Source organism: Scomber japonicus, chromosome 18, assembly GCF_027409825.1.
Source record: "Scomber japonicus isolate fScoJap1 chromosome 18, fScoJap1.pri, whole genome shotgun sequence".
Taxonomy (NCBI): Eukaryota; Metazoa; Chordata; class Actinopteri; order Scombriformes; family Scombridae; genus Scomber; species Scomber japonicus.
In genome coordinates, this window is record NC_070595.1 from 14,665,713 (window position 1) to 14,687,276 (window position 21,564).

Below are 21,564 nucleotides of genomic sequence, written 5' to 3' on the forward strand. Positions count from 1 at the left end.
AACATAAATGAATGAGTTATTTCTGTCTTGTAACCTTTGCCATGCTCTCTGAACACTGAAAAACTAGAGTAGGAGGAAATACTGTATGTGGGTGTTGTGTTCTCAGAAAAAAAAATGTAACTAACTATGCAGGATACATTGAGTCACAGGGAATAGGATGTATATTTCGATCCTCTGAAGCCCTCTTGCTTTCATTTTTCATCTCACAGTATCCCTGCATCAATTCCAACAATCTTTAAAGCATAATTAAAGCAGCCTCCCCTCGCGTCTCTTTGAAGCCAAGCGTACTACTTTATGAATCTAACCTTACAGGGGTCCTCTGTAATGAATGGAACCTGTGTGCAGGAGTGCTGTAAATAGTTAAATTGATAAAACCACACTTCCTTAATAAAGCAGTCTCATTTGGAGTTTCACATGGATTACAGGGACAGTGTTTCCCCCGTTTCCCTGTCTTTTATGTCATTAGCATGGCTGTAAAAGCCTTATTGAGGGGGGAAGAAGAGAAGGAAGGTGGTGATTTTCAACTGTGTTATGAGTGATGAAAAGGAGTTGGGTGCTTTCAGTAGCAGACACTGATGAGAGGGGTCGCCTTAATCACATTAGAAAGAGTAAAAACAGACAAATAAAGAGTCTGGGCTAATACTGCTATGAATACTTTAACCAAGCACACTCACACACACACACACATACACACACACACACACACACACACACACACACACACACACACACAGCTCCGAGTTATAATAGACAAATCTAATTTCATGTGAAGGCATACCCTATAATATTATTACAGTGCAAAACTAGACGTGTGTTTGCTTGCATGTGTGAATGTATGTGTTTGTGTTTAAGTGAAGGGCACTATCCGTCAAATCCTATTGGCTGCAGAGGCTGGCAGGCTCTAATCCACTTGTTTCTGCAGTATATAGATTAGCACCAGGCTAATGGATAGGCTGCCAATGTTGCACAGGCACACACACACACACACACACACACACACACTCACACACACATTAAATGTATAGAGACTTTCTGGCAACACAACTAAAACAATCAAGCCCAATAAAAGGATGAATTTTCATAAAGAGGGACACCTTGGACATTTGTGAACAATAATAAATCACACAGACACAACAGAATCAGTGGACAGAGCTCAAATATTTTAAAAAAAAGAGCAATGGAGAGAGAGAGAATACTAAAATCATCGTGTACAGGCGGCCTTGTCTTCTGCATGGTGCATAATCTGCACGGCTCCATGCAGATAGGATGGACAGAGAAGGACAACAGATACTTGGCAGTAAAGGATTTATTCCTGAAAAGTCTGGTGAGGCATTAACCCCTAAATCGTTACATATCAGATATAAACACACATTCTGAACACTGTTGAGAACATTTTATTCAATCGCATCAAGGACACACATTTAAATACAGGAACTTATTGCATTTCTTCCTCTTCTTTCACTCTTGCTCTTTCATTTCTTGAAGTTCACTGGGGATCAAATGTTTTGACAAAATGATTATTCTATAAAAGGTGTGACAGAGCTCACAACATGAATTGAAAACCGGGTGGAATAATACACTGCTGATTGTTTTAAATTGAAGCTCTTATAGTAACACATCTGAAGACACACCTGCAAACTTGGGCGTATACTCAATCCCCCTTCTTTTATTTTCTGCAGACCAGTCAGTATCTAAATATATCTTGATGTGCGACTCATCGATTGATAACAAGCACTCCACCCACCTCTCAGAGAGGATTGCAGCTAACAGAGAAATGTTTTTGCTATTAGTGCCTGGAAACTGTTCAAATCTCTCTGTATATAGAAACTGATGAAAATCCCCCTCCATGTCATAAACCAGACATAGCGACACGAAATATATCAGAGTGGAGACACAGACAGGAAAAAAGTGGAGACCAAAGTGCTCTGGAGACAAAGTGAAGGCGGTAGGATCAGTGAAGCAGCACAGAGTGAATTTGCAGAGGGACTTTGTGCCAACATTTCCTCTCTAATAAAGAGCACGTTCTCCCTCTGCCTCTCACTGCAGGCTTAGAGAAGCCAGCTTTATTGGTTCATATCTGACTGACTGACTGCTGCAGCCACAGGGGGAGTATGTTTGTATGTGTGTGTGTGTGTGTGTGTGTGTATGTGTGTGTGTGTGAAGTAGGTGGTCAGCATTCACATGATATTAAACCCTCACAACTTAAGACCTTTCGTACAAAGAGGAGAGAAAAGAGGCGATGGAGAGGACGGAGCAAAAGCTCTGAGGACAGATCAACACATGACAATAACTTTTTCAGTTAATATTATATTCGACATAATAAGGGCAACAGAGGTGAAAGTGGAGGATAGGTTTTAAAGTTTGGGCTTAATTCCCCAAGTGACTACCTGGTGTGAAATTGGTTTAATCAGGCAGGTATCTGAAGATTTCCAGGAGGTTTATTATGCCAGTCAACTTAGCTGTGATGACTGACAGCCAATGGGGAAATCAAAAAAGGAGCAACACACACATGCACACACACGCATGCACGCACACACACACACACACACACACACACACACACACGCCCTTACCTTTGCTGTGCTATTTGTGATGTACTTATCTTCTGTGTCTCTGCAGACGCCTGATGGCATTTCTATAACATGGATAACAAACAGATGGACAGACAATCAACCAAGCCTTGATGTTAAGCTCTGGGGCAGTGTCTGGGTTAATGTCCATTTTGAGGTCAATAGCTCAAAATTAGCAGCTTTTCCTCATTGCTGTTGTATCAGATTACCCACTTTAGAGTGTTTGAAGCTGTCTTGGGCAATGTGTTATCCTAATTTAATACAAATTTCTTGGAAATGTTTAAATGCATACATTTAGCATTTACACATTTTTGGGGGTTTTTTAGGACATTTTTGATAAAATCGGTATGTCATTAAAGGACCTATAAAATAAAATGTCTTTTGTTATGAGGCTTTCTGTCACACTTTCTTTTCCTGCTTTCCTCTTTAACAGGCTTTTTTCCAATTATCAGCACTGGAGTGGAGGAGGGGCAGCACTACTGTAGTATTTGTGCAAGTGTGTGGGTAGTTTGTACTGTATGTATATGAGTCCGTTCAAGCATTCACACCTCCAGTAGTTGATTTGTTAATTTTTAACAGGGTGGATGACCCAATGAGAATATTACGGTTAGTCATATAGGCCTACACTCATTCTTGGTACTAATTGCAAATATAATTTTGATTAGGCTGAATACATATTTTGTGTAGGTCTTTTATAATACTGGATGTGGACATTAAGCATGTTTAATAATGCTTATAATCTAAAACACACCATAGTTTTGACAGTATGAACTTTACCTAGAATGATGTAACAGTAGCAGCTAAGCACAGTACAGTCAGTGCAAGTTAGTTTCCTCAGTCACATTACCTGCTCTACCCCCACTACCAGGTAACATCAGACATTTGTAGTAAAAACTATACCTATAGCCATGTTTCCGTTAAAACATTTTGTTTCAGGTGGCTTGGTATGGGGTGTATTTTCAGCAGCACAGATGTTATTGAATGATCATAGAAATATTACAGGGATACTACAAGCAGAGGTGTGTCTCTATGATCCTCTCTCTCTATGATTACATGTTGCTATGTAGTAGTAGTAGAGTATATGGCTACAATATAGTAAAGAATTGAGTATATAGTATATGGATTAAAGAATATTATAGATCCAAGATGGCCGCCAAAAGGAATGGGACAGAGAGAAAAAGTCACAATTGTAAATCTGACTGCTAATTCAGCACCACAGACAGTGCCAAGTATTTATTAATACACAGCACAGTCAGGCTGTTGATATTTCAGAGCCATGGTCAGAGCCATAGATTCTACGGCACAAACCTCAATCAGATAAGGACCAATGAGTCAGGTAGACTTGACTCGTTGAAAAGGGGTTGTTTAGTTGAATATGACTAATATATTCAACTAAGTAACCCCTCTGCCCCTGCACTCTCTCTGCTACTAGGGGTTGGAGAAGGGGGATGGCAGGTTTACAAGGGGGATTAATTTTAGTCATTTGGCTAACAAGGGGAATGGCATCCCCAATCATCCCCCCTCAAATCACCTACTGTGAACCACCCTCATCTGTGTTGCCACTGAAACCGATGTGCAACCATGAGGAAAATGAATTTCTTATTACATGATCCTCCTCTCTAACCTGCTCTCTACCTCTCTTTCCTGCCTGCGTCCTGTAACAGCTTCCATCTTCACTACATGTACACACAACACTTTCTCCTTACACCATTTATCAACAACCTTTTTCCTTTTTTGCTCCAACATGATTAATTTCTATCCTTAACCTCCATTACTATTAACCTGCTGTCTCACATGGCTGCATACATCAAACTAGCTTTAAAACCCTCTTTTCCAGAGAGCTTGCTGGCTTTATGCGCCACATCTCTGATGGAATTTGTGAGCTGTCAGGAGACTGGAGCAGGAAAGTCAAACGCCAATCTGGAAAGCATGTCCTTTCTACAGGAGCACATTTAGGATTTTCCCCAGGCACATACACACACTGATTGGATCTTTTGGTGTGTGTTACATTCTGCATGCAGATGATGTACAAGAACACACACACACACACACACACACACACACACACACACACACACACACACACACACACACACACACACACACACACACACACACACACACACACACACACACACACACACACGCACATACACTAAAAGTCTGATTGTACTTAACGTCGTTTATAGAGAAATGTGTGGCCAAAATAAAACAGGATTCAGTGTGAAAATAGACAACATAATGAACTCAGCAGGACTTGAGTGGTGTATTGATTGGAAATCATCTTGAAAACAAGCCAGCAAAGGAACTATCCATTGGCACAATTACTGCACTGAGTTTTCCACTTCACTACAGGGACTTGTTCTTTTGTTAAAAACAAACAAGATTGTCTGTCCCCGTCTGAATGTCTTCATTGCACTTGTCTATCCAATTGAATCCCTTTCAGTCGCTCTTCCATAATTTCCCTCTCCTTTCCTTGTACACTGCATGTATTTTTCTGCTAATTTCTCTCTTCATACCCATTTTTCTCTTTCAGCTCTGTTCATCATAAACCTAGTTCCATTAATCAACTCTGTTGGTTGGCTCTTGGCAGTGTGCCATGACATTCCCCTCAAGAAGCAGAACTCACCCACCCTGCCTCCACGTTCACCCACCTTCCTGTATATTTCAGCATTAGAAACTGAACTGTCTTCTCCTTCTTCTACCTGAACATATCTGTCTAAAGAGACTCTGCCATGACAACAACTAAGCTTCTGTAGATATGTTTTGCTGCCTGTAGTTGTGTTGCCATTGTGATGCCCTGAAACCTGCACATCAACTGCATTTCTATCGTTCTGTAAATGCTAGGAAGTTCATTCTTATCTGTATACTGTAGTTCAGTGAGTTGACCGTGGCACTAAACCCATCACTTAAAATACAATTTGCTTTGGATTAAAAGGATCACCAAAGTCGAGGACAGAAGAAGGAACCGAAACCAAAATTCACAAAGCGTACTCCCATATTCCAGGCATGCAAACATTATAGACATTATACGCATAAGCATGCACAGTTATCTGTACGCATAAACACACGTTCACGTTAATTCTTATTCATTTCCATAGCAGCAGCATAATCGTTGACATACATTTGCGACTGGTTTAATTACTCACAGTAATTAGCCAGAGGCAGGAGCTACCAGTGATGCTGTTCTCTCTATGTCTCACCTCTCTCTTCCTCTATCTGGATCTTTTTCTCTCCCTCCCTGTGTATGTCAACCAGCATGCCACTGCACACTCCTGCAATTTTTATTTTAAGACCAGTGGCTTGCATGATTCGAATGGCTCGAAGGGTTTACTCTTACAATAAAGTCACCCTTTGAACTCTGTACCTACCCTGTTTTAAATCCAATCTCCCCCCCGCTGTGACTTTGTTTTTAGAATCCTTACCCACACTCTGTTTGGGGATTTTTTTTTCTTTCAAACCCATTTCACATCTATCCAAGAAAACCCATTTCTTCCCTCTGTGTTCAGTCAGCTAATTGAATTTGCAGCTGACTTTTAATTAACAGCAGGGCTAATTTGCATAAAGTTGGATAATTTGCATATGGTCGACAGCCCCTCCCCCCTTACATGTCTGAGTGGCTGGCACAGAGCCAAGAGCTGGGTTGGAAAATGACATTGGAGAGAGAAAGAAATGAGGAGGAAGGAAGGGGACGGGTGGAGGAGGAGAAGGTGAGGTGTCTGCCAACAAAGGAGAAAAGAGGCAGCAGATGGGGGAAGGAGGAGACAAATAGGGGCAAAAGACAACAACAGGAGATCAGGAAGTAAGGAAGATAGACAATACACAGTTAGACAAAGGGACACACACACATACACGAACATCTCCAAAGATTTTGCAATCACGCCAGCTGATTAATAAATCAAAAGGGGGAAACAGAGCGTGATGCATGCTAAGTAGTTAAACTCATCTTACAAACAGGTGCTAATTGGTGGCACGTTGGCTCTCTGTAGATGAGCGGGGCAGACTTGCTAACAATATTTGGCAACGCATATGTTGACCACCACCATGGCAGCATCATGGTGGATATGGGGGTGGGGGGTGGGGGGGCTTATACACTCTTAAACACTCTTTAAGAGGTACACAAAACTCAGCTTCCAGTTGCATTAAATATGACAATTCATTTCCAAGCACTCTCCTGATACACTACTGTAACCATACCGCATGCATATTCATGAAGGCATACATTAACAAGGATGAGTATTTGTCAAAATGCTACTTGTCCAGAGGGCTCGCTCTGCTCTGATAGGTCCCATCCATCATAATGTGCCAGGTCTGACCAATGAGCATGCCCATATCTATTAATGCCCATACCATAATGCCTAGTAGAATGGTCTATTAAATAATACTGCATACTGGTGTCTGACACACTTGCATCTGCACTGTTTGTAATACTCTATATGCATTCAAGCAGATATATCGCTGTGGTCTGCACAAGATAAAAATCGGAAATAGTCAAACATCAATTTATTACTCCACACGTGCTCATACAACAACACAGCGTGTAAACAAACGCCGTGCTAACCAAAACAGATTCTTTCTCTTCGAGTTTCCCCACTTCATTAGTAACCAGAAAGAATGCAGCTCATTAATGAAAGTCATTAAGGCAGTGGAGCGCTGGGTGGCTGCCAACAGGACGACTGCTGGGTGGTGTACATGGTGGGGGACGAGCCACGGCCAGCAAGGGTAGAGATGCAGCTGCTTCTCTCTCGTTTGCTCCTGGGGAAGATGGAGGGAGAAAAAGAGTAGGAGAATGTGGGGGCGTCAACTTAATCAGTTGAGGTTACATCTTTGCTAGTGAGTTGGAGGTCGTGAGTGTCTGCCACCTGAATACTGTGGGAGATGGGGTGGGAGATGGGGTAGAACAGGGGCCATTTTGAGGAGCGATGCAGCAAGGCGCCATTTTGATAAAAGGGAAAAGGTAAATAATAGAAAACCAAACTGTCTCACCTAACATTAACATCCATAATACAATTCTAACAAGGCGAAGGTGGATTGAGGAGTTGTCAGGTCACATGAGCACATGAACACTGCAGTAACAGTCTGACCTCAGAACATTCATTGGTATTCTTTGATTCACCAGTGAGTGATACTCTCACATCTACAGACAAAGAGTCAAGCTTTGTCCTTTTGTTCTAAATATGAGATGAAACTGTGTCTTGTTGTTTTGAAAGTCAGTACTAACCTGACTCTGTATGTATGCTGTATGTTTCCAGCACACACGCACAGGATTTAAAGGTCACATATGCAAAATACACTTGGTCATCTCCCGCTCCATCTTTGAGTAAATGTGTGTATAAAAACACCATTTACATTTGGCTCCCTTCATGACATTTTAGAATGAATGGTTAAATTCCCCCTGATGAGCAGGTTGGCACCCTGCGTGGTAGCCCCTGCCATCAGTGTATGAATGTGTGTGAATGGGTGAATGAGTTGTAATGTAAAGCGCTTTGAGTGGTTGTAAAGACTAGAAAGGCGCTATATAAGTACAGTCCATTTACCATTTTAAAAGGATCTGTTAAACACAGACTTCACCCGCCAGCCCTTCAGCAGGCTGATGGTTCAACAGTCTTTATTTCCTTCCATCATCTGAGGAAGTGTAGACACGTTGCATCACTTCATTTTTGATGGAAACTTTCCCACAACAACTGGAAAACTGTTGTATGTGTGTGTGAAGGATCAATACCCGACCTCAAACTCTGAAGCTGTAAGTTTTGCCATGTTTTATGCTGTTTTACTGTTTCATTTGCAAGGTAGCCGGTTGAATTTGGATTGGATCATGATTGGAGATTTTGGACTAATGTTGTTGAGGGACAGTCAAGTGAAACTTTGTGAACGTTAAGCCTCATTTGAAGCCAACTTCCACTGTTGAGATGCAGTGGAAGTATAGTAGCAAAAAGAGGGAATGCGCTTTTAAAAAGGCTGTGAGTGGAAGATTTCCATTGATTTAACTCATTTAAACTATGCAGCCTACTTTTAGTTTCAGATAAACATTTGAATATATTTTGCACAGAACAGGGATTGTGGATTTTGTCCCCCATCACATGAAAGCAAACTAGGAAAGGATCTTTTAATGGACAGTATGAAAAGGAGGAATAATTTAAAACAAACAAAACCTCCTTCAATGTTCATATGGGCACTTGATTATTGTTTTACTACTTCTTAAATAAATTGTGAACCCATTCTTTAAATAATGGGGCTATTCAATTTAAGTCCTTTTAAATACAATGAAGCTTTTGTCTCATTCCTATGAACAAAGTTTTCCGTCTGGATTTTTTTAAACTTTCAAACATCAGATCAAATAACATCAGTAATTTCACACTTCATCATTCACAGACTGGTGTAACTATAGGGGCGTATTTTGTCAGGAACTATGGGATAACACTAATTTCTGTAAAGTCCCCCTTGGGCTGAATCCATTCAGTGTGAAGTCATTTCAATGAAATCAAAACATGTAAATCACAGAAAAGGTGGTCTTTTTCTAACTTGATATCTCTGTTAGATCTGTCAACATACTAACTGCTACACCCCGGGGGTGTTTATAATGAGACTCTATTTAGGTATGCATTTATTTTATATTGTAATTCTAATTGTAATTGGTTGTATTTATTTTAACATGGACCCCAGGAAGAGTAGCTGTTGCCTGGGTAACAGCTAATGGGGATCCAAATAAACTAAACTAAACTAAACCCCTCAGTGTGCTCTCCTCTAGTGCTTCAGGACACTGACGTCTGCATATCCTCACACTGAATCCGAGGTCTTGACTGGAGCTCAGGACGAGCCTTATCACATCTCCCATACAGAGGCAGCAAAACATGCACTCATGCATTCAAGTAATTAGTGCTAATCAGCCATGCACTGACCTAGCAGGCGGCCATATTGATTTCAGAGTCTAATCAAGAGAAAGCTTAATGACATGGCAATTAAAGTGCTCCAGTATGTGAATTACACCTGCAATTAAATACTACAGGAATCCAGTGTAGTAGAAAATCATCTGAAGTGTGGTGAAGAACTCACGCAGTCCGACTGTTCATCTCATGCTCCTCTGCAGGCTGGGTCTGTAAAACGTATTAATGAGAAAAAAAAAGTGTATACAGCATTTTTAAAAGAAGAAAAAGCAATAAAAGAAAGTAAATATTTACAACTTTAATCTTTATTTCTTTAAAATAAGATAAAGGAAAATTTGTTATTATCAATAATACAAGTACAAAAAATGTATCGGAACACAGATGAATATACAGGACAGAGCATGAGAGTGACAGCTGAGGGAATTATATATGGTTCAAACAGACAAAGATCCTTGGTATATTATGAAAGATAGAAGAAAAAATGGGCTGGTCAGTGTAAGATTTGTTTTATTAACCAGATAAAAAAGGGAAAAGGATTGAAAAATGTCTAAATGTAGGTAATTCGGCACCAGCAAACCTGCTCTCTTTCCAGTTTCAGCCAACACGCTATCAAACATTCTCCTATAAATAAGGCACTACGATGGGCTCAAATGCATGTGTGAGTGTTTGTATATATATATATGTGTATATATATGTGTATGTGTGTTTATGTGTGTGAATAATCTGAATAAGTGGACCACAACTGATGACAAACGTTCACATTTTATATCGTGCATAAATACTCATTCATCTTAAATCACTTGAAGATATTTCTATTAATAAACACTGACATTTATTACTGGGAATTAAAAAGACATCAAGGACCTGACATCCATACTTAACATGACATGAACATAGGACGAACAGTTAAAGCAGAACACAGTTTGTGACAAATCATATAAACTCAGACATACTGCATGTGCTATTTTGATATCCTTTTCTTGTTTACCCACAGGGGAGAGTGCTGAATGACACTGCATCACACAGACAAACGCAAAGACTTGTCCGACTGTATATGTCACATGTTGGCAAAGTGCTGTCCAGCCCCCTTTCCAACATGCTTTGTCAATGTATGCAACTATGTAGTGATCAAGTGCAATCCACACATGTTGATACAGGTGTGTGCCAAAGAAAAGTGTGCTTCTGTTACAGCACAGGTTCTTATAAGCGCTGCGGAAAAAACATCAACTTGAAAAAATGTAAAAGTGGACAAGATTAAAATGTTACTGATTAAGGCATTTCTTAGCCTGACACATATTGAGTGTCAGTTCATTATGTTTGGCAGATGCTGAACTTTTGGCACCACAAGTAAAACCCACAAAGGTTAAATTTATGATCAGGAAGCAGATAAGATCAAGCTGCAGCACATTACGAAGAATCAAACTTCTCTCCAAACTTCTCTTTGTCCACGATAGTGAGAGGATAGTGTTTGTTAATGAGGCCATAAACTGACATGAACAGTCTATTCAGCTGCTGAGTCATTGAATACAGTCCCTCTGGCAAGTTCTTAAGTTTCTATCCCACCTGTGAGATGAGGGATGGAGTCAGGGACTGGAGTGGTGGGAAGGCTGTCAATGAAGGTCAAAGTCTCATAGCAAATGACAAATACACTGAGTTGAGGTTAACTGCGGAGGAGCAGGTGGTGTCTACATCTCGTGGGCGGCAAGATGATGTTCTGGGATACCGTTGGCATGAGCCACCACCGTGTTATTCTCATTAAGGCGCCTCACACGATACATTTCATAGTGGATGCTGCTGGTGATGTCCTTAATATTCTGCATATGGGTCCTGAAAGAAACACATATATACACCCATAAGAAACCAGTACAAGCAAACTTTAAAGTAATATATTCAGTAAACGCACTGATGCAAGAAAACAGAATACAAAACTGGGATTTAGTGATATTGAGACAAAATCGACTCACCTGATGAGGAGATCCCGTAAATAGGCAAACTCACAGTGGGCTATGTTCTCAACTAATGGAGAGAAAGAAATGATGAGTTATAAGAAATAATCAAAAGTGAGATTATCCAGGTGACAGTAAGTGCTGGCAAAAAAGGAGGAGCTGTGAACTATGCTGTGTGACTGGTTGCTGTTTCCTGAAAATTCCACTAGGTGGAGTCTAATCCCAGTGTGATGTATTTAAAGACCCAGAGATAGGTAATCTCAACACTCACATGACGTTGTCTGTCGCTAACTTCATCTACTTGGAGTCTTGAATAGATAAGACTAGCTGCTGAAAAAATTCCTGTCAGGTGCGCGCGTGTGTGTACAGCACACGCTCAGGAAATGAAACTTCCTTTATGAGACACTTGATAAAAGGGTAGTGCCTCCTGTCTGGAGTGGATAACATAATTAGGTATTTAAAGACAGATACTACAGTAAGAACTGAAGTTAACAAAAAGAAGGGGTAATATACCCACACTGACACTGTAATAACAGATAAAGCTGAACAAGTGAAATACAACAACACACAAACAACTATTAATTGACCTGGTTCATGTTTTGAAAAACTCAAACAGAGAAACATCTGTAAAATTTTCCCCTTTCCAAAATATTACATTTATTATATTTATTTTACCCTCTGTGTTTCCTTTGCGAAACAAAAGGGGGCATGTATGCGCCAACTAAACAAATCAAGCTTCTTCAAACACACTGTGTCTGCTGGAGGACTGAACCAGCTGCATGGCACACGACACCAGTCTGAATACTGAATGGGGTATTGTTTTATTGACTGACAGTCTCAGAGAGGTCTTTACATGTCTCCCTTTTGTCTATTTCTCCCAACAAATCAACTGCTGGATTAGTTATGTGTACACTGACAAATGATGTGCTGAAAGTTTCCTGAAAAACATAATAACAATAACAAGAAAAAGAAGGGGAAAAAGGGAAAACAGGGAGAGAGAGAGTGGATGAGGAGTGAAGAGGAGAGGGAATTGTACCTTCAATGGTTCCCCACTTGGTCTTCCTCCCCAGCAGCCTCCTACCATTGACCTGGTACTCCTGATCACTGCCCACCACAGCAAATGGGATCATCTCCTGCTCACAGGTTAAAAAGGTCAGCAGACAATGGAGTCAGACATCATTTAGGTAAAGTATATTATAAATGACTCTGAATGGATTGAGGATGACATAGCCCTGTGGACAAGCCTGTCTGCGCATAAATGAAGATGACTGAGTCACAACCCCTGCCAGACATGTTATAGATCTGTTATAACATGATCCACTCACCCTGATCTTTTCGTTGATCATTCTGTCCTCCGCATCCTCATCAAATTCCTTCTGAGGGTATACGTCAATCCCATTAGCTCGAAGCTCTTCCCTGATCTGTTCAAACACAGAGAAACACAGCAAACCTTTAACCCACTACGGTTTTGAAAGGATACAGGCTAGGCCTTTTAATTGCTGGAGTAATTAGACAGAAGTGCTTCATGCTGTCTTCAGAGACATCAAACAAATGCACCTTAAATCAGCACAATGTACAGATTTAGGTGGTATTAACACTAATCTGGCTTCTAATCTACTCCAAAAGTTTGAGCTTAATCATTAATCACTGTTTGTATACAAACATAACAGAAAACAAAATGGATGCTTATGCGTAAACCTCTGCACACATAAACACAAGTCTGCTGTGCAGATAATGTATACAAAACACACACACAAAGACACACATAACTGTGCACACATAAATCAGAGGGAGTTCAGCGTCCTTATTGCTAATGAAAGGAGGGGAAATCCTGAGATCCTTGAAAGGCAATGCAAATAAAACATACAAATGAAACACTGCAGCTCTATTAACTACAGGCAGAGTAGAAAGCAAAGGGGGGGGGGGGTGTATGTGGTTAGAAGTGTAAGAGAATGCAAGATGCTCTTCACCTGTTGGTGTAATAGACTCATGTTTGTTACTGTCTAGAGTGAGAGGATAATACAAGAGAGATCCACTAGAAATCCATCAAAGAATACCACAGGAACTTATCCAGTCTCTGCTTATTGTACCACAACCACACAAACAAGGAAGTGTAGAAAGAGAGCCACAATTAGGATGTTTATAGAGTATAAATGTGGATTTAATGGTAAAACAGAGACAAAAAGGATAAATAAATCTATTGAAAAAACACACAAAAGATCAAATGGAAGACAGAATAATATTACCTTCTTTTTGAAGAAGTCCCTCTCCTCTAAGGTGAGTGTATCTGCCTTGGCAATGACTGGGACAATGTTGACCACCTTACTGAGACGTCTCATGAACTCTACATCAAGAGGCCGCAGACTGAGAGGGAGAGAGACAACATGAGGGAAAAAGGGAGGAAAAGAGAGAAAGAGAGGTGAAGCAGACATAACATGTAAAAACAAGAATGTGAAACGTAAATGAAATGATGAACAACACTAAACTCTTCCACCAGAGGGCAGATGTTTCCTAACAATTCTCCTGGATGAAGGGACAACTGTAACTACTGATATATTTACAGTTCACATTGCATCCATGAACTTATCATCTTATACAGTGTGTGTGAACAGCTTCGTGAGGTTGAAAGGAAGCATGGCTGGTTTGAGGACCTCAGGACCTTTCTGCAGTTTTTAAAAGTGTCTGTAGCCTGGCCAGCAACACTTGGATAAAGACTGGCCATTATCAACACGGAGTCTTGTACACTCCTCCATGACCACACTCAACAAGACAGAAATGCTAAATTGATTGCATGCATGCATGCACACACGTATGCACGCACTCACGCATGCACGCACACACACACACGCACACACACACACAGTCTCTCTTGTCCTTCCTGCCTCTCTCCATTAAGGCTTTTTAAGGCAAACCCCAAGCAGCTGCTGGCCAGGCCATGTGACATCTGCAGTGTTGGATCAACATGAAACATTACTGGATGGGGCACAGAGACAGGGGGCCATTTCACACATCCCTTTGCCTGACTAAAGACAGCCCATGACACAAAAATAAATAGAGGTGCAGCACTCGAACGTTGCTCTGTGATCAACTGTGTCTTTACGTCTGTGCTCGAGCGAGGCTCACAATCAGCAGCTGCTTTAAACATTTTTCCAAAGAATCGCCCCTAAACTTGACTAGAGTTACACAAATGCAAAAGCTGTAAAGTGTGCAGTGATCCACCACTTGATGGACACATGAGACTGTGTTCTCCCTCCCCCATTTTCTTCTCCTACTATAAACCAGACCCCTGATCTCAGCACGGCGAGGGGCTGAACCAACAGATTGTGGAGAGGGAGGGCAGTTTGTGCAGTTCGATCAGAGCCAGATGTGTGTGTCTGTATGAGATCCAGTGAAAGAGACATGGGACATTGTGCTGCTCCAGGGCCTGGCGAGAGCAGCCCATCTTTCCATTGTGTGTGTGAACGTGTGCTGGTGTTCTGGGATATGTTTCACAGTGCTGAGAGGAAATGTGTGGGGATGTGTGTGTTCAATATGTGTGGTTACGAAGCTGTGAGATCTTCCACACTGCATAGAATAAACAAAGGCAGCCTGTATCAATGATCTATTTGCACATTTGCAAGGGGCAGCTGTTTACGTTCCAGCTGATGTAATTCCAGTTCAAGTCAGGTCTAGTCAATCTTCATTATTAAATGATTTGACTGATAACATCACCATTTGGCCATGACTCACAGCGATCATAATTAGATTTATATCTTCCCTGTCTTTAACATCTGGCATTCTACTTGATGGAGACTTCTAAGAACAACAGAGGGCAGCACTGGTATCATTTATTGTGGGGGACTTCAGGCTTTCTTATATGTGTTTCCTCAACTTATCCACATGTGTCTATATTTGCATGTTTGTTTGTGCTTGTATGAGTCCTTACCAGTGACCAGTTGGGGGGATGAAGTATATGCAGCAATGGACTCTGGAGTCTGGGATCCTTTTCTTCCTGTTGATGTTGATCTCCTCCTGCAGGTACGCCTCATACTGGTCGTTAATGAATTTCATAATTGGCTGCCAGCTAAACCGTGGCAGGGATGCATAGAGGGAATGGTGAGGGAGGAATGGGGGAGAAAGCAAGAGATGGACAGATAAAAGAAGAGAGGAGGAACCAACAGCGGTAGAAAAGCAGAGGGAGACAGAGAGAAAGATAGTATAGAGTGACAGAGAACAGGAAGAGGAAGGTAAAGAGAAAGGGAGTCCTGTTTGGTTAGACCAATTTAGACCTCATTGTTTATATAGTTAATGCAATGCAAGATTTGTAGTGTACCAGTTCTCGTTGTTGATCTGGTCTCCAAAACCTGGTGTGTCAATAACTGTCAGCTTCATTCTCACTCCCTTCTCCTCGATGTCTGCACAAAAAGAAACACACACGGGGTTAGTCAGTGCCAGCACACTGTATACCATAATGATTCTGCTCATTTTTTACCCATTTCTTGCTTGAAAGGCATTCAGAAATTAATGTGAGAGGATAATTTGTGTTACATTTTCTAAAATAGTTGTCGAGGTTGCCCAGTTTTAATAACTCAAACTGGGATGATTTTGTGAGGCTAAAAATACATTCTGAGATGGTTTCAGTCTGTAATCAAGGAAAATTTAATTTAAAGAAAAGAAAAGTAGAGAGAGAAAGAAAGATAAGATAAGTGCTGAGAGTGCTTTGACTTGGCTGAGAGAAAAAAGTATAAATACAGATGGGCAGTATAAACACAGTGCAGAAGGAAGAGTTGAAAAACAAAGTGATGTATGAGATAGATGTATTTTCACTGACAGATCTACAGATGGTAAGAAAACAGCCAAAAAGAAGGAACACAGAGAAAAGACAAGGGGTTAAAGAGGGCCATACCATGACTGATGGACTTGATTTCAATTGTTTTAGGGATCTTCTCCTGGGCTGTGGCCAACACTGACTTACGGCTGACTTTAGACTTGAACAGTGTGTTCATCAAAGTGGACTTTCCCAGGCCACTTTGTCCTGTAAGTAAAAATCCAGTCATAGAAGAAGACAGTGAGAAACACACACACACACACACACCTCAAGACAAATGTGGAAAAAAAGCTACTCCTCCATAGTTACTGATCACAGTCTGAACAGGCCACAACACTATATCACCGGTGCCATACCAAACCCAAACAAGATTCAGTGATTATTTTCCACAGTAGTTTGAAACTCAGGGTGACTCCAGGATTTCAGCTTGTCAAGCGGTGACAAGCTGCAGGTATTTGTCTGCATAAACAGTGCCAGTACACATGACCCCAATCCAAACACCATCCAAGAAACAGACTGGATCAGAGGCTTGGACTGAGTGATCAGAAATACAGAAACCTTCATATGTTAAATGCAATCCACCTTTAAGAATTAACACAAACTTTAAGAAACTTAATTCTGGGTGGCACCATGTCAGAGATGAGTGTGAATGAATGGATGATACATGAGAAATATTATAGCCATTCTACAGAGTCTAAATATGAAATGCTTTATTTACTTATCATTTGCTTTTCACAGATACTTTTAAACTTGTTGACTAAAAGAATCACTGCTGTTTTCTTATAAGTGCATAACAGCACAGTGAGTTCATGTTGCAGTTGGCTGATAAAATGCTCTCCATCTGGAGAAGATGTACTGGCTTTGGCAACTTTACTGTAGAAGGAAATGAACCAGTGAAAATCCCTATTGTGGGTCATTAACAACTGTCTGTCTATATGGATGGGACCATCTGTGGCCCCTGCACCTCATGTTAACAAGACTATGGGTTGATGAAGATGAGTTTGAAGGGGCACATTGGCCAGTGAACATTGAGAGTTCAATTTCAGGTTAAGTCAACATTGGGAACTTCACTGATTTATGGAGCGGCACACTCAAACACAGTCACATGGGCAGGCAGTCAGCAGCATATGTTGCATGAAAACATGGATTGATACAGCAGATACTTAATCCAACAGCTGCACAATTTAATGGATGGAATTTATACTTTTACTTATACAGATGGAAGTTTAAAAAGTCACTATCGCTACATGCCAATTTGCTTTTTATCTTCTTTATAGCTCTGGTGACATTGACGGCGCACACATTTTAGTGTGCACCCCCCCCTGCTGCAGCTGTATCTCCCCAAAGAGTCTCCAACATTCCTCCACTAACAACCATCACAACAATGACGAGGAGCCAAAATCCCACGCTTTCTTATGTAGCACGCCGTAGGAGTGTGGATCTTTTTTCTAACTGTGACTATATATATATATATTTGGTGATAACCTTCCCATTATGAAGACGAGACAAAATTATTAGCAAACAAAAACTGTGGCTAAATATCTTCACAATATTGTTAAATCAAACATTTTAAAGATTTTTCCGAATGAAGATGAAAGATTTTTCCTTCTGCCCAATAAAAAAGGAAAAGGGTAAATTGCTTCAATTGTTTGTCATCATGCAACTACAGCTAAATACCAAAATCATCTTACTCAAATCGTTCAACTCTCATGGCCATAAAAATACAAACCTAATCATTCACTAAAAAAGCATCGTTCCCCCTGTAATAATCTCTTTTTTTAAGTGATGCAATCTAATTGACATTGGAGGTGTTTAATTCTGTTTACCATTGCCTCTGCAGCTTTACACAGTCTCAGCCCAGAGGGTGCTTCTTGAGCAAGCTTTTTTATTTGAGGATGAAACACAGACCAACCGGCGCAAAATCATCCAGTGGAGACATACAGTAAGGAGGTGGTATGAGTTTTATGGTGGCCTGTCTACTGTGGAGGTGTGCTTGTGTGTAATTAACTCCTGTTTTAAAAAGGTGACTGATCACAGTGATGAGGGCTAAATGGAAAAGAGTTTTAAGTCTTGGTGTGTGTGGCTCAGGCTGCTTATTATAATAAAGTTGAGACCTCAATTTTCTGTCAAGACTTGATTAGAGAGAAAGCACACAGCACACGTTAAAACAGCTGACTGAGGTCATTTTGTTTGGAGCACACATTTGGTGTGGGTTGATATGATAGTTGACTGTAGACTTGATGATAATGCTCAGATAAAAAAATCATCTGCATGCAGCCTTGTGATGTAGCTGTTTAGGTTTCAAGTACATATCAATTGGCAACCATTCAATAGCAAGAACTCCTACTTTTAAATTAAATCAAAGCCCTCAATGAGAAATGAATCCTTTCTATCTGACTATATTTAAATATTTAAGAGTCACACTACAGCACACAGGGACAAGCTTCAGCTCTGAGGCCTGCATAATAATAAGTGAAACTGTTCACAAGCTCTACTTACCCACAACCATAATGTTAAGCTCGAAACCCTGCTTCATGGCCTTTCTCCTCATCTGCTCCAGAATGGCGTCAATGCCCACATAACTGAAGTCCACCACAGGGGCACCAGCCTTCTCCCCGTACAGGCCACCCACTGCTGGGGACATCATTGCATCAAGCACCACCGCCTCAGTCATGGCACTGCTGGAGTAGCTGGGAATCACCTCTGGCCCTGATTTGACAGAAAGAAAGACGAAGAGAGAGGGTTAGAATTGAGGTTGTGATTTGGAAGGATTAAGGGTTATGAAGGGAATGGGGGTGGAGATTTATGACAGTAAGTGTGTGGTAAGCAATGGCAAGAAAGTGAAAAATAGGCACTGTAAGTTATATGAGGAGAAGTAGATGAGAGAGGCTACAAGAAACACTCAAAGAATCAGAGATCCTTAGAAAAGGATGACAAGTATCTCAAACACCTCAAGACTTTCTTTCAAACCGAGGCGATGGCTGGTCTCATGCCAGCACAAGCTCTTGACTCGACAGAAAACTACAAGAAAATATACTCTGTACTATTAAAGTACTTTGCACTTGGCAGGAGGTTATCCCTGCAGTTTGTTTTGATAATGATTAGCTCAATGTCCTTCAGTTGAATGCCTACAGATGTGTGTCCAGTCATAAGACCAATATTCAAGTTTAAATATGTCCACTAAGGTCTGTTAACACAAGTGCTCACCGATACACATAAAGAAAGTGGCTGTAGCTCTGCGTGTTAAGTCAGTGTAGGTAAAGAATTTACAGTGTGTGTTTGTGTGTCTGCAGTTCATGTAGCTGCTACCCCTAACAAGGCCTCCTTCTCCCTCGCTCTCCACAGTCCAGCGTTACTGTCTTGTTAATGTAAGAGTGGAAAAGAGAGACTGCAGAGGCTGAAACCTGATCCACTCTCTCAGCTAGCCCAACTCAACTCACACACACACACACACACACACACACACACACACACACACACACACACACACACACACACACACAGATTACATGCTTACGTTTGTGCATTCAAACACAGCCTCGTACACACTCAGCCTTCCCCTCTTGTATTAAAATAACTGACTGATGTGTAGATGCATACACATACTGTATACTGTACGAGCACATGAAGACATGAACACACACACACACATTGAACATCAGCCTGTACTGCCTGCCAAGAATTTATCAGCCATTGGATTTCAGCACAGGCACAAATTATACTTAACAACACTTGGCTTGCCATAAGGAGATGAAGTCCAGACAACTAGCCGGCTCCTTTTAATTCACTTGGTTCAGTATCAGTCAGGGGAATAAAAATCAATTGGGAACTTCACCCAGAAGCCCCACACACTTCAAACTAACACTGCATTGACTAATGGAAGAAATCTAGTGAAGAATAACACTGCTGTGGAAACTAAACCCTAGTTCAAAATCAACATTAAGTCTTACTTTTATAATGTTTTCCATTGTGTGTGTGTGTGTGTGTGTGTGTGTAAGTGTGTCATAGAGACCCACCTATGGAAGCAGCTCTCCTGGCCTCCTACACCACTTCCTCATCCTGTTCCAGCAGTCGGTCAGCAACTTACTGCGACTTACTGCCCTCCACCTCTCCTCTGTACCTCCAACATTCCCGTACCTCTGCTTGTGTCTGATTCACTCAACCTCACCCTTTCCTCTCTCCACACAGAGATTCTGTCCTATCTCATCTGTCATAGGTTTCCCCTGACCTTATCTCTTAGTCTAGCTTGTCTATTGTCTCCTCTGTTTGACTGCTTTGTCTTATTTTCTGACATTACTCCTTCCTTCCTCCCCACTAATGCTCATCTGGCTTTTATCTTGAACATTGTGTTTGTTGTCCACTTTCTAAACTCCCCCCCAGTCACATCTTACGTTAAGTTCATCACACAACCTTTGCTCCATGTTATCCTCCACTCGCCATTGTTGTTGTCAATTCTTCTCGCACTCTATTCTAAAGATGCTGTGAACAGACATTTTGGCCAGCGGGCAGCACAATTTGACAGGCAAGGTTTGAACTACCAAGTGTGACCTAAGGCAAGACACCAGCCAAGCATCAAAGGGACTGAACACAAAATGAATGGCGTTAAAAGACACTTGAGATACAGTGTCAACCTCAGTGGACTCAAATATGGTCAAACAGCAACTATACTAGCAAAACACTCAAATATAGCAGGCCTCATCTTTCTTTTCTACAAAGACGAGGTAGTTTGAAGTAGGGCTATGGCAATAACATTATTGTAATACCGCCGCCATGTGATGCCTACTGTAGGGGTGTGTTCATTACAGTCATAACTGCGTGCCATATGGTATTACAATGAAGACGTAGGAGGCTATGTGATACATTGGAGAATCTGTGTTACTTCTTCTTCCTTGGCTCAAGGCTGCAAGGGTGTGTGTGTGAGGAAGCGGAAGCATGACAAGCAAGCCAGAATCCAGGTAGGCTAAAGGTTAACCCCAGTCGAACAGCTCACCCTTCAATCTTACTTGCTAACGTCTGCTCCATCAATCAAATCATCAACAAACTAGACTAAAATACTGCTTCTGACCTCCTGGAGCGTAATGACAACTTGCTGTGCCCGCGTATTGACCAAAACATGGCTGCACAACACTATCCCTGACTCTTCTATATAGCTAGCCAGGCAAACAGCTCTCTGGTTGGACAAGATTGTTTCACTGTCCGGTAAGACTGGTGTATAAATGCGCGGTTGGTAAACCACCAAACCATGGGGATATATTGCTTTTTCACAGCGGTAAGAAAAAATGATGCCGTCACAGTCAAAATGTGAGACCACAATCCACATTTCCTCAGTCTCTAAGATAATATTTCCTAATTTTGTA

General features: G+C 41.1%; 1 protein-coding gene across 5 annotated transcripts in view; it reads right to left on the reverse strand.

The window, feature by feature from the left end:
* Positions 1–9,842: 9,842 nt before the first annotated feature.
* Positions 9,843–21,564, reverse strand: part of LOC128378331 (septin-9-like) — a 71,629-nt gene continuing 59,907 nt past the window's right edge. For all 5 annotated transcript variants that reach the window (XM_053337814.1, XM_053337817.1, XM_053337815.1 and 2 more), the window contains 9 exons: positions 18,707–18,916; positions 16,286–16,414; positions 15,713–15,794; positions 15,326–15,463; positions 13,647–13,764; positions 12,726–12,821; positions 12,437–12,533; positions 11,419–11,470; positions 9,843–11,281 (listed from right to left, as the gene is read on the reverse strand). In XM_053337814.1, coding sequence (XP_053193789.1) covers positions 11,140–11,281; positions 11,419–11,470; positions 12,437–12,533; positions 12,726–12,821; positions 13,647–13,764; positions 15,326–15,463; positions 15,713–15,794; positions 16,286–16,414; positions 18,707–18,916 — 1,064 coding nt within the window. In that variant the 3' untranslated portion in view covers positions 9,843–11,139. The remainder of the gene's footprint in view (positions 11,282–11,418; positions 11,471–12,436; positions 12,534–12,725; positions 12,822–13,646; positions 13,765–15,325; positions 15,464–15,712; positions 15,795–16,285; positions 16,415–18,706; positions 18,917–21,564) is intronic.